This window comes from Carassius gibelio, chromosome A10, assembly GCF_023724105.1.
Source record: "Carassius gibelio isolate Cgi1373 ecotype wild population from Czech Republic chromosome A10, carGib1.2-hapl.c, whole genome shotgun sequence".
Lineage (NCBI taxonomy): Eukaryota > Metazoa > Chordata > Actinopteri > Cypriniformes > Cyprinidae > Carassius > Carassius gibelio.
In genome coordinates, this window is record NC_068380.1 from 13,860,166 (window position 1) to 13,873,179 (window position 13,014).

Here is a 13,014-nt window from a genome sequence, read left to right on the forward strand (position 1 = left end):
ATTTACATTTATGCATTTAGCAGACGCTTTTATCCAAGCAGTGATATGGAATAAAATGTGACATAATCCAAACGCAAATGCAAATCGTGCATTACCGTTTGCATTTTCGTTTAAGCGAACACACAGTGTCTGCAAAATTTAAAATGGAAATGCAAAGTCTGTTTGCAATTGTGTTTCCACATCTTACAAGCTATGAGCCTGTCATATTTAAATAGCAATATTAATTACCACATTGGCCTTTTCACTCTCTCTGCACTGTGCATGTAAACTGCCAAAACTCAAATGGAATCGCAATTCCTTTAGCATTTGAATTTCCAACGTCTACACGGAAACCTGTCAATCAAGTGACATACTGTTTTGAGATACACTATTCCATCTATGAGCTGCTTTATCGGAGTGCCACGAGAGCCCCTCCTTAGAACAGTATTTGAAAATCCATGCTATGGTAAGTGTGCACGTGGTGTCTTTGCACACTTTCTGAAATCCACACTGTGGTAAGTTTGTACGCTAGTATTCTGCGTTCTTTCTAAAATCCTATATGGTGAGGGCTTCGCGCAGTTGCTTCGTGCCCTTTCTTGAGCTGTTAAAACCCCATTCATCTTGCGCCACTCCACCCATCTATCCTAGGATACCTATCTAAAACAGTGTGTTTCTACTAGAGAACTGTTGAGACAGCTCTTTCAGCAAGCTTATGCGAAAGCTAGCACTAGCCCCTGTGTGACAGGCAAGATTTGGTATAAAATGCTAGGTTCTTATCCATATCCCTTTAAAGGAATCTTTCCTGATTCCAAGCCTTCAGCTCTACCCTGGGTCAAGGCCCTAACAATTAAGTTGGGTATGTAGCTTAGGCCTTTGGCCATAAGGGGTACTGTCACAGACAGCCATCTAAATGTCCCAGGGGCAACTCCCATGGAAATGGTAGAGTTGGTACTTAGTGCTCGCCATGATTCTGGCCTGCAATCCCTTCAGCATGGCGGAGTGGGTATACTGTTCCCCATAGCAAGCCCTAGAGGACACAGTTCGAAGTTCCCTTGAAAGGGAATGTCTCAGGTTTACGAATGTAACCCTGGTTCCCTGAGTATGGAACGAGACACTGTGTCCTCTAGCTCCCTGCCATGCTTCGGAAGCAAGCTTCAGACGAAGAAGTGAATGATGTGTTCTCCCGGTGTTTGATTATAGTAGCACCGGTAGTGACGCCCTCGGCCAACAAGTTGGTGTTTTTTCAATGTATGCTTCAGACACGGGTCACAATGAGGTGTTCCCCATAGCGACCCCTAGAGGACACAGTGTCTCGTTCCCTACTCAGGGGACCATGGTTACATTCGTAACCTGAGACGTTTTTCGTTTGGTGTTTTGACACAAACTTATCGTGGGGGCGGGCTTAACAGTGATCTACTCTGATTGGATAGTGCGCTTTTGATGGACAGGTGCTCTCTGACCGGGAAGTACAGACGTCACTCAGTGGCGTGCATATTGGAAAGCTCTCGCAGTGATTAAATCTGGTCTATACCACACAATTATTTTTCACAGACTGAGTGAAAGACATTTATTTTAAGTTCATAAACAGGTTCGTCCCAGTAAAGAAGTTTATAAAAAGATTTAAATCTGACAATGATTTTACAAGCTCTTTTTGTTTCGAGTTCTGACGAAACTATGGTACACTTATTTTGGTCATGTCACTACTCAGAAACTTTGTAAAATATATATGGAACTTGGTCAGTGCATGATTCAGATGTTTTTTTTTGTAATAAAATACACGTTCAGAAAATTCCTCACAATAAATGCAGTTTAAATTTAATAAAAAAAATTGTGTCACATGGCTGGTGGTTTATTTTAAATAATAAATTAATTCATTATAATAAAAAAGTAAAATGTATTATCAGCGGATGGGTGTATATTTTAGCAGCTGGAGCTGGTGCAAATTATTGCTTTGCATAAAAAAAGAGCACTCAGAACACCGCACACTAGAGACATCTCCTGGTTAAGACGCCGTAAATACAGCCAGAATACAGCCCATTAATGGCATGATGATCTTTAATACACAAAGTTTACATTGCTTCATGTAACGCAACATCGTTTTGATACCATGTATAAATGTGGGACGAGACTGGCCAGTTATGTGTGAGTAGATAGTTTTATATGAAAGCACAAAAAGCTGTTTTTTTATATACCTTTCCATTCAGAGTGATTATCATTATTTCCACTCGCTGTGTGGGAAATGGGGCAGAAGATTGCGGTAGGCTACTCATATGATCTGGCGGCAGTGCAGCTTTAAACATTCGCATTCCGAGTTTGGTTTGGGGATCGAGCGCTGGGATTTAGTAACTGTGATTTACTGCTGCGTACTTTCGCTAAAGGACAGATTAACGTTAGCCACTGTTTCATTTGTATTTAAGTTGTATTTTTTTCATTTTCTTTTTTTTCCCCATTTATTAGGTTCACTTGAAGGCAGCATACTATATCATTGTTTATCAGTCAAACGTAAAAGTTTAGCGGTAAAATGTCAACTACTCTTGTGTCATATGCCTGCTGCGTTTATTAGCTGTTTAAATGTCAATGTTTATACGGTCGCACTTGTCCCTGTGCTGAAAATTTGCAACACACATAGTTTTCGTGCTCTTACGCAGAAACGAAACTGAAGAAGCAGGAGGCGTGATCAACTTTATACGGACTCAATGCATTTCCCTGTTGACCAGAAGTATCACGATGGAGTCGGACGAATATCCGTATCCCATCACAGTAGAGGGAAACTGGGATCCTGAACAAGCTAAAAGTGTGAAAAATAAACTTCAGATTTACTTTCAGAGTAAGAAGAAATCTGAGGGAGGCGACTGCGCCGTGAAATATGACGTCAAGAGCAACTCTGCTACGATTCTGTTCAAATCGCCTGACAGTAAGTGCTGGACACAAAACAATATTATGTAAACAGAATAACGCGTTTTTATATAATTATTTATTAATTTATATTTTATTAAGTTATGTGTAATCGAGCTATGGTCTCGTGGCAAATTTCAGGTAAAAAAAAATACAAAGCGTAGGCCTACTTACTCTAGCCACCACTGTCATTTAAAGAAGTGAATACGTATTAATATATCAGAAAAAAAGGACACACGCAGACTCAATAATTACTAAATAACTAAATAATTAATAAAGCAATACATTTAGTATGTATAAACATTTCCGAACATATGGGACGTCCTACAGGAAGAGTGACACATTCATAATTCTAAACACTTGCTAATCACGTGAAATTATAAATAACTTACTGTGTTGTTTTGTGCTGTTCTTTGTTTTAAAGTATTGCGATCTAAGTCCAATTGTTTGTGTTTAAGTTCGAGATGGCGTGCTCTCAAAGGCAGAACACTTTATTACCATTAACAATCAACAAATCAAGTTGAAAGTGTACAAACCTAGCGATGCAGAGGAACAGGCAGACAGTGCTGGACAACAAGTAAGTAGTTAAAATTATGTTTTTCATTTTTACAGTTGGTAAGACATAGATATATAGTTTCTATAAGAGGATCGTTGTCATTTCTCCAAATTGTTGATAATGGCTGGAGAGACCAATTAACTAACCCTGTTTCTCTAATTCTCCATTTACATAATTGTATATAATTTATGCTTGTATGGTTTCAGACGGACCAGGGGTTTGGATATCAGGAACTAAGTAAGTAATATTTCTGATCTTTGGTCTCTGGCTAATTACATGCATGCAGTCTTTTATTGATTATGATATTGTGGAAGTACTTGTTAACATTGATTTTCAACAGTAAATATATCAGTTATGTAGTTAATTGGTACATTTATTTAATTGGTTGTTAGCTGTATCTTACACTCCTAGGTGGCTTTGCAACAAATAATTTGAATTGGGATTTGAAGAATATGTGTTACTTTCATTATGTCCAAAGCTCAAAGTGCCTCTCAGTCTGATGTGGATGTGAAGAAGCCTCCAGAGTCAAGTGCTGTGGTCTTGGAGAACCTCCCAGATGATATTAAACAAGATGTTTTAAGTCTTTTGGTGGAGAACATCAGCAGTCTTTCTGAAAATGACTTTAGCATAGAATTAATACCAGAATTAAGAAAAGCAGTTGTGACCTTTAAAAATCCTATTGGTAAGTTCTACTGTAAAATATACTCTTATTTGTATGTTTTATAACATTTTACAAATTAAAAGTTAGTTTAGCTTAATCTTGATTACATTACACTTTACATGATGGTCTTTTTATTTGAACATGGGAAAGAGTTTGTGTATATTGAAATTTAATTTTTTATAATTTGGCAACTTAATGTTTTTTCATGTTTCATTAAATCTGTCTGGTACATAAAAAATAAATAAAATAAAATAAAAAATCTTACAGCTGCAGAAACATTTCTTGAGGACAGCAGGACACATGACAGGTTCAAGAAGAATAATCTGAGGGCCTGTGCACTGGAGAGAAGCACAAGTGTGCGAGTGGAGAATATTCCAGCTGAGGCAAACAACAATAAGATGCTGCTGGATCTGTATTTTGAGAAATGGGGCGGTCCAGTAGAGGAAGTTATCAAAATTGCATCAGAACAAGCAGCCATTATTATCTTTAAGGAGGAAGAAGGTAAATACCTGTGCTATTGTTGGTAGCCTTTGCTATTACAGTTTCAGATTTGCTAACACTTGCCTAATTTTTTCAACACCAATGTATTCATTCATTGCACCTCTAACTTTTATTGTTTTTCAGCCAAAGAGAGAGTTTTGAAGCGACAGAATAACATCTGTGAAGTTCCAGTCAAGATATATCCCTACTTCAAATCACTTGATACTGTCTTATACGGTGGCACAAGACCACATTTGAAGCTGCCTGAACCCATTACAGTCAGTGTACATCCTGCCATCAGGGAATTCATCCTCAAGAAAGGCCAGATTTCCTCTATTAAAGAACAGATGAGCCCACACTTCTGCCAGATAAACATGGACAAACCTAAAGTTTTTCTCAGTCCTGATCCAGCATTACTGAACCAGAAAGGACTTACCAGAAGACACATTGATGACTGGAATACGAATGCAATTGATGTCTTCAAGAAAATCATCTCCAACTACACAACATCTGAGTGGCCGGTGTCACACGCCTTGTGGTCTAAAGTGGAAAGTGATATTAGGAAAGTAGTGAAAGATCAGGTTTTTACATATTTGGATGCCTCTAAAGGGGTGCTGACACTGGCAGGAATGACCCATGAAGTAATTGGATTGAAACCCATCATGGAGAAAATCTTAGAGAGAGCAACAAATCAAATGGAGAGAGAAAAGAACAGTGTGACAGAGTACATGGAAATTTCTCCTGCCATGTACTCTCTGCTTGAACGAGATGGCCTGAACAGTGCTACACCTGTTTCTCCACATCTGCATATTGACTACAACAAAAAAGTGAACAGATTAGTTTTATCAGGTCTTCATACAGAAACTCTTGCCATCAAAAATTGGGTCCTTGAGAAGAAAGTAAGTATGAAACAGAAGTCCTTACAGATTAATCGTTCAATCATGGAGTTCCTGAGATCAGTGGATTGTAATGAAATGTCCACAGATCTCTTCATATCTCATGGAATAACTGCTGTCTACACAATCGAAAATGGAGATGTTGTTGTGATTGGGAGCACAGAAAGAGCATTTAATGAGGCAGAGAAGAGGATAAATACAGTTCTTACATCCAAAGGCCTCACTGTAGAAGATCAGCGTGTCCTTCAAATGCCAGAGTGGCATGATCTCAAAAGACAACTGGAAAATTCATTCAGTACTTTCAAAAAGAGATCTGTGTTTATAAACTTCTCTAAAAAGAGAGACAAAGTTATAGTGACAGGATTCAGAGAACCGGTGATGGAGGTCAGTCAGGACTTAGGACGATTCATTGAGAAACACACTAGAATTGAAGAAACTGTTCGTGTCAAATCACATGCAGCAGTTGAATTCATAAAAAACAGAAAATCACAAGACTGGCAGCATTTTATTAAGTCTGATGAGGTGAAAGTGAGTTTTGGTCCAAAGAGACCCTGGATCAAACTGTCTGGAAAGCGTACATTTGTCCAGCCAGCTTTGACTCTATTTGAAAGGTTGGCAGATGATCTCTACACAGACACAATGATCATTAAAAAGGCAGGAGTAAAGAAGTACTTCATGGAGGAGGGCAAAATGATGTTTTCAATGCTGTTGAAGGAAAAAAGATTTGTTGTGGTTCTTCAGGAAGATGACATGTTGAAAGAGGAGGAAGATAAATGTACTGAAGGAAGTTTTGGAGATATTGACCAGGTATCTTGTGTGGTTCGAATGCCAGGTGGTGTAACTGTAACTGTCAGGAAGGCAAACATTTGCAAGCTCCATGTTGATGCTGTGGTCAATGCTGCTAATGAAGATCTGAAGCACATCGGTGGTTTAGCTTTAGCACTTCTCCAAGCTGCTGGACCAAGTCTGCAGCAAATCTGTGACCAACACACAAAAGCAAATGGACCACTGATGCCTGGAGATGCCATCATCACTGCTGCTGGTCGTCTTCCCTGTAAATATGTAGTGCACGCTGTTGGACCTCGTTTCAGTGATTCAGACAGACCTACTACTGTTCAATGCCTGAGACGTGCTGTGAGGGAGAGTTTGAATCAGGCAACAACAAGAAACTGCTCCTCCATTGCAATTCCAGTTATTAGCTCAGGGATATTTGGCTGTCCTCTTGAACTTTGCACTGGATCAATTGCAAAGGAGGTGCATGAGTACATTGAAGATCACAACCACAGAGCCTCTAATAGCACCTTAACTGAAATTCACTTGGTTGACAATAACGGCAACACTGTGAATGCCATGACTCAAGCTGTCAGTAAAGAGTTTGCTGCTTATATCCCCAAAATAACTTTCATTCACAAAGCCAAACTCCATGGGTATCGTGGCCGTGGTCGTGGCCGTGGTCGTGGAAACTATATCCAAAAAAACAAACAGTTTGAAGGTCCCAAAAGCCACGGATACTTTGAAGGACAACCATATTCAAAATCAAGACCAGATAAATCTGAAGGCTTAAGTGTTCTTGAGACCAAAACTACACAAGAACGACTAAAATTCATTCTGATCAAAGGGAACATCCAGGATGCATACGTAAGTGAATAATAGTAATGGCAGAAACAAATACAGTAATATGAAATATGCTTAAAGGGATAGTTTATCCAAAAATCAAAAGTCTGTCAATTGCTCACCCTCAAGCCATTCCATAACAGAAGTATCTTTTTTATTGAACTGTTGCTTTAAAGATACAGTCTCTGAAAAAAGCTTATATACCATTATAAGTGAAATATGATAATCAAAGGATGATCAATTCCTATAAAAGAAATGTCTGATTTTATTCTCTTGCAGGCTAATATCATTATAAACACTATATCGGAGGACTTGGACCTTAGTAAAGGTGCCATCTCCAAAGCACTCCTTCAGACTGCTGGTTATCAGCTCCAGTCAGAAGTCAACACAGCTGCTCGCTCAAACAATGTGAATTATGGTGAAATGCTCATCACAGATGGTTATGGATTGAAATGTCAAAATGTGTTCCATGTAGTTTGCCCATTTTGGAGACAAGACTCAGAAGATAAGGTGAGAAAAACAATTTTTTTAAAATTGCATTTTAACCAAATTGTCATTTACTGTGTTACAGCTGGCTGTTTTTAGGAATAAATGTTATAGTATATGTAGGCTTCATTTATTTATTTAAATGGTACTTTATTTAAAGATTAAAATAAATATATTTATTTACATTTTAAAAGGTACTGGCTCAGATCATTAGAGATTGCCTGATTAAAGCAGAAAGCTTGAGAAAGGCTTCAGTCGTCTTCCCAGCTATCGGAACTGGGAATCTTGGCTTTCCCAAAGATCTAGTAGCCAGAATCATGCTGACAGAAGTCCAGAAATTTAAGCCTACAAACCTTCGAAAGGTAACTGTGATTGTGCATCCTTCTGACAAGGAGAGTATAGAGGTGAGAACTTGATTCAAAAACCATAAAAACTCAGTATGACCTGTATATCTACGTTTATTGTTTAAACTATAAACTTGTGTTAATGTTATCTTGTATGTTTCTGTGCTTTACCTATTAGTGCTTTACCAGAATCGTTAGACATGGGATTCAGGGTCCCATTACAAAAGAACCACATCAGTATGCCCTGCCTAATATTTCAAGCAAATCAGCTCAGAAATCTGGTAACTTTTTATTTATTTATTTATTTATTTTTTTATCTGATGTCCATCACATTTATTTATTTTTTACAAATTTCTTTTAGATATATTTATTCTTTTAACAAAAATATCAAATTGTCTTAGGATATATTTAGGGTAGTGACAAGGTTGAGATTTTTAATAAATCTTTATGTTTTTCTTTAGAGCTTGTTGGCAAAGTCTCATCTCCCTCTCTTGGGGTGCACACTATGCAGCTGGGTCAAGTGACTCTGGAGGTTTCATCTGGAGACATAACTAAAGAAAAAACTGATGCCATTGTCAACTCCTCAAATCACACATTTTCTCTGAAAGCAGGTTAATCCAGCGTTAAACCCACTGTTTACCTGTTTTTTTGTGAATCATTTAACTTTTTTTCACATTCAAAGAGAATTATACAATTTCTCTTTGTAATCTAGGAGTATCCAAGGCCATTTTAGATGCTGCTGGAGTACAAGTGGAACAAGAATGTTCAAAGATTGGTTTGTATTCATTTAAAATGATTATTTCTTCTTGTTGATGAACATTACTTTTTTAATACATTAAATTAGGCATATAATTCAAGAGAGATCTAATGAATTTTAGATGCTTTGGTGAACGTGGTGTACATGTTTCAATAGTGGGATCATCAAATATACAGCAAACAGAGATTGTGACCTCAGCCGGGCAGCTTCCATGTGGAAACATCATCCACGTTACTGGACACAAAAGTCCATCTGACATTAAGGATGTTGTTTTGTCTGTTCTGATGTTATGTGAGTCACGCCAGATTACTTCTGTTGCCTTCCCAGCTCTTGGCACTGGTAAGACTTGTAGCCTCTGGTTTTTATTCACTTTGTGTGATCTTGTGTTATTACGTAATTTCAGTGATTTATATTTAGTTACTTATTGTGTAATTAATTAAAAGTAGCAATGTCAAAATGAATGCATTTATTTATTTATTGTAGTTTAATGCATTAAACTAAAATTTAAGTTTAATTAATTAGTTCAATGCTGTGATTTAGATTAAAAAAAATGCATAAATAGTCAGTTCATATCAAACGATATGTAATAACAGACAATCACGTTATGAAAATAGTTACTCACACTCATGTGGTGCAACATTACGTTGGATCCAATATAGTCGGCGCAGAATCGTCTTTTAATTTCAGTTTTTCAGAAAATCTGCCATTGAATTGTACCTTGTTTGTTGGCAAATGCATGGTGAAATGAAGTGAACAAACGACCAACCTTTTACTGATGTTGTATAGAACTTCATTATAAAATAAAGCTAATCCACTCTTTCTACTGTTGGGATCTAATGGAAGGTTACGCAAAGACTTTGTTTGTCCACAATTTGGCACTGCACAGCATCTTGTTATCTTTCAAGCATCTTTATCGTTTGTTTTCTATGTAGACCTGCGTTCGTCTCTCTCGTTATTTGCACTATGTGTGCGAATCAGAGAAGCAGGCATTGATCATCTTCTGCAGAGGCAGAGTTTACCTGCTCTATTACTTCATAGAGTGGCTAATCCCACAGGCTCTCGTTTTGGCAGATTGGCTTCAGTATATGATGTTTTTAGACTATAGAGAAAGTTTTGAGTTCTGAAACTTACACAATGTTTTTATAGTACAATGACCTCTTATATGTCAAAAGATCAAGGGAAGTTTGAATTCTCAATTCATGACCTCTTTAATTCCGTACTGGTGCACTATTTCTGTGCTGCTCTGTGTGAGCACAGGGATCAGACGCACAGAACGCTGCTTCAGACAGAATGCTGGTAGTGCAGTGAGACTTTTTTTTTTTTTTTCTTCAACTAACAAAAACACACTAAATTATGTAAAAATGTTTTTTTGCGAGTGACCTTGTAAATTAAATGATTTAAAAAGTCCTAAATGACCTTAAATAACTGGGATGTATCAGTCATGTGCTTCAGGTTATAAAGAGACAACACTGCTTTTAAAGTGAAACCTCCTGCAGTCAGTCACTGATGTAAATCAAAGAACAAAAGAAAAAGAGATATTACTCAGTGCTCTGCTTGCTGATATACTTTTGTAGGTTTAATGAAGATTAATCTACATTCCATTTATAATTTAAGCATAGGCCTATAAAATTTATGTGTAGATTTTTTTAAGTTCACTTAAATTAAAATCTTTATTGTTTGTACATGAATTTTGAGATTCAATGTGAAATTATGACAATATTAATTTGCGATTAATAGCGAATAATTCAAAAAATTTCAGTAAATGTGTTTACTTGCATGTTGTGTGAATTATTCACTATTGTTTTCCTTTGTCTCTAACCCTTTAGGTCAGGGAGGTGCAAATCCAGCTGATGTTGCAGATGCAATGGTTGATGCCGTTGTTGAATTTGAACAGAAAAAGAAACCAGCGCATGTAAAATTTGTGAAGTTTCTTATGTTCCAGTCGAACATGGTGGCAGACTTCCACCAAAGCATGGTCAGAAGATCTGGTGAGAAAGTAGAAGGGGATAAAAGTGAGTTTACCAAAATTAAAGGTCAGTAAAGAAATATATAAACAATAATTCTCTTTTCTTTTCTTTGTAAAGATCGATAAAGAATAATAAAAAAAAGCATTATAATCCCGTCCATTTTTTCCCCCCCAATCAAACATGTTCCTGGAAAAAAGAAGAAAGTTCAGAATCTCTCACAAAGGAAGAGTCTGTAATGGTAGGGGAGGAAATTGAGCCAGTTGTGTTTCAACTGTGTGGAGAGACACCACAGGACCTGAGTGAAGCCAAGGACATGATCAACAGTTTGATATTACGGGAGCATGTGACCATCCCAATCCATGATCCAGCCATTGCTCATTTCACCAGGAAGGATGCAGAAACACTGAATGCCATGCAGAGGGAGCTCACAGTCAGTGTCCAGCTTGAGAAGAAAGGCCAAGACTCTGTCATCACACTGGAGGGCCTGACAAGAGACGTTCACACTGCAGACAGTCGTATTCGAGACATGATCCACAAAGTAGAAAAGAACCAAAACCGAAGAAGTGAGGCATTTATAATTAGCAGAGTGATAAGGTGGGAATATCAGGAGATTGGACACAGCATCGAAAACTTTGATATATTTACTAATTATGAGCTGGAACAGGCCTTTCAGAAGAGACAGCCTTCAGTGAGAATAAAGATAAATAATGATGAATATGATGCTGATTTAGATCTCAAAGTGGCCACAAGAGGGCAACTGATGATTTCACTGAACAGAGTAGAATTGTAAAATTAATTTATTTTATAATTAAGACATGGATAAGAATGGCATCATGTACAAAAATCACTTCCTCAAGTAATTAAAAGTATCCATTTTGTTGTCTGCAGAAGCTTAAATCTATTTTCCATTAACTAAACTAAAATGTATTCTTGCCATTTGATTGAAAGAACAGAACAGCACACTTTGGAAAAAGTATATGATCAAAACACATTTACAAAAACAACGGAAAGCACCAGTCAGATCAACAGTCATGACTTCAATCACAGCTTTGCTGGAATGTATCAGTCAAATTCAGTGTGAACTGTTTTTAGGAGCCTTCTATGGGAATAGTATAGATTTTGTAGTGGACCTGAGTTACTCAGCCCAAAGCCACATAAAACCTGACGTTAACGGATATAAATGCATGTACCTTTCCAGTGAGGTTGTCAATTTAAATCAAGGAGTGAAATCTTGTTCGGCCTATGAAAAGTTGACAGTGTGACTAACAACATGACCAATTTAGCCAATACCTAATCACCTGATCAGTTTCCTGTAATAATTATGAGATACATTTTTGTCAGCTATAGTGTTTTTGTTTCTGTGTTATGTTGTTTCTGTGAAGGTTAACACATAATGTTTAAGTATATAATGTATATGTAATAATTACTGGCAGGAATTACAGTAACTATTACAGTATAGACTCTAGCAACCTGCTCATATATTTCCAAAAGAAAAGAAAAATCTTTAAAAACATTAAAGTGATCCCGAGAAAGTCTACAGTACATACAATTCTGAAAACAGGGCTGGTTCCTGACACTCACTATAGCTGTTTTAATCTTATACTGTAATTCATATATTTAATCTATAACTAATCAGCAGTTATTTTTTTATTTTATTTTTTTTTAAGATACTGAAGTGTTTCCTAACAAGGAAAAGAGTGTTTTGAGTATTTGGGGATTTGTTTATGGGGTTCATGAAATTATACATACAATTATGTAACCATAGATCTAACAAAGGACTTCAGTAAATAGTGATTGGTGAATAAAAATGTGAATTATTTACTACAGTACGTCCTTTAAACCAGATATGCCTAAACCAGTGCCATTAACATTTTATTATTATTATTTGTTTATTATTGCATTACAATTTAGAAAATATAAATAATCTGATTTGAAAAAAAAAAGAAAAGTAGACTTTAATATAAATATTTCATATAGTGCAGGGGGCTATTTCAATCTATTACTACCATTTACAAGCATGTAAACACGTTTGTAATTTTCTTTTTCGAAAAGATCTTAAAATTGTCATCCATGCACTAATCTCTTCCAGGCTCGACTATTGTAACTTGATTCAATAGGTGATGATTTTAAGATCCTTCTTTTTGTATACAAGGCATTGCAAAAGTCAGCCCCAGTTGGATTATATCTGTGATCATATCCAGCCATATCTTGTAACCAGCTTATTTGATCTGTGCCTCGTTCTCGCTGTAAATCTGAAAGTGACAGCTTTTCGCCGTTGCTGCCCCTAAACTCTGGAACAGTTTACCCTTTACTTTCAGGGCCTCTCCATCAGTCTGTGTTTTTAAATAAAACTTAAAGACTAATTTTTACACCCTTGCA

General features: G+C 36.8%; 1 protein-coding gene across 7 annotated transcripts in view; it reads left to right on the top strand.

Moving 5' to 3' along the window:
- The first annotated feature begins 2,071 nt into the window (after nt 1-2,071).
- The window catches only part of LOC128021261 (protein mono-ADP-ribosyltransferase PARP14-like), a 34,997-nt gene continuing 24,054 nt past the window's right edge, over nt 2,072-13,014 (top strand). The window contains exons 1-15 of one of the 7 annotated variants that reach the window (XM_052608331.1): nt 2,072-2,121; nt 2,628-2,893; nt 3,333-3,451; nt 3,637-3,667; nt 3,909-4,112; nt 4,359-4,592; nt 4,716-7,105; nt 7,361-7,591; nt 7,762-7,971; nt 8,090-8,192; nt 8,373-8,522; nt 8,624-8,686; nt 8,825-9,007; nt 10,495-10,701; nt 10,833-13,004. In XM_052608331.1, the coding sequence (XP_052464291.1) occupies nt 2,087-2,121; nt 2,628-2,893; nt 3,333-3,451; nt 3,637-3,667; nt 3,909-4,112; nt 4,359-4,592; nt 4,716-7,105; nt 7,361-7,591; nt 7,762-7,971; nt 8,090-8,192; nt 8,373-8,522; nt 8,624-8,686; nt 8,825-9,007; nt 10,495-10,701; nt 10,833-11,425 (5,019 nt within the window). In that variant the 5' untranslated portion in view covers nt 2,072-2,086 and the 3' untranslated portion in view covers nt 11,426-13,004. Of the gene's footprint in view, nt 2,122-2,241; nt 2,894-3,332; nt 3,452-3,636; nt 3,668-3,908; nt 4,113-4,358; nt 4,593-4,715; nt 7,106-7,360; nt 7,592-7,761; nt 7,972-8,089; nt 8,193-8,372; nt 8,523-8,623; nt 8,687-8,824; nt 9,008-10,494; nt 10,702-10,832; nt 13,005-13,014 lie in introns of those variants that run through there. The other 6 variants (XM_052608332.1, XM_052608333.1, XM_052608334.1 and 3 more) reach the window with 6 other exon arrangements.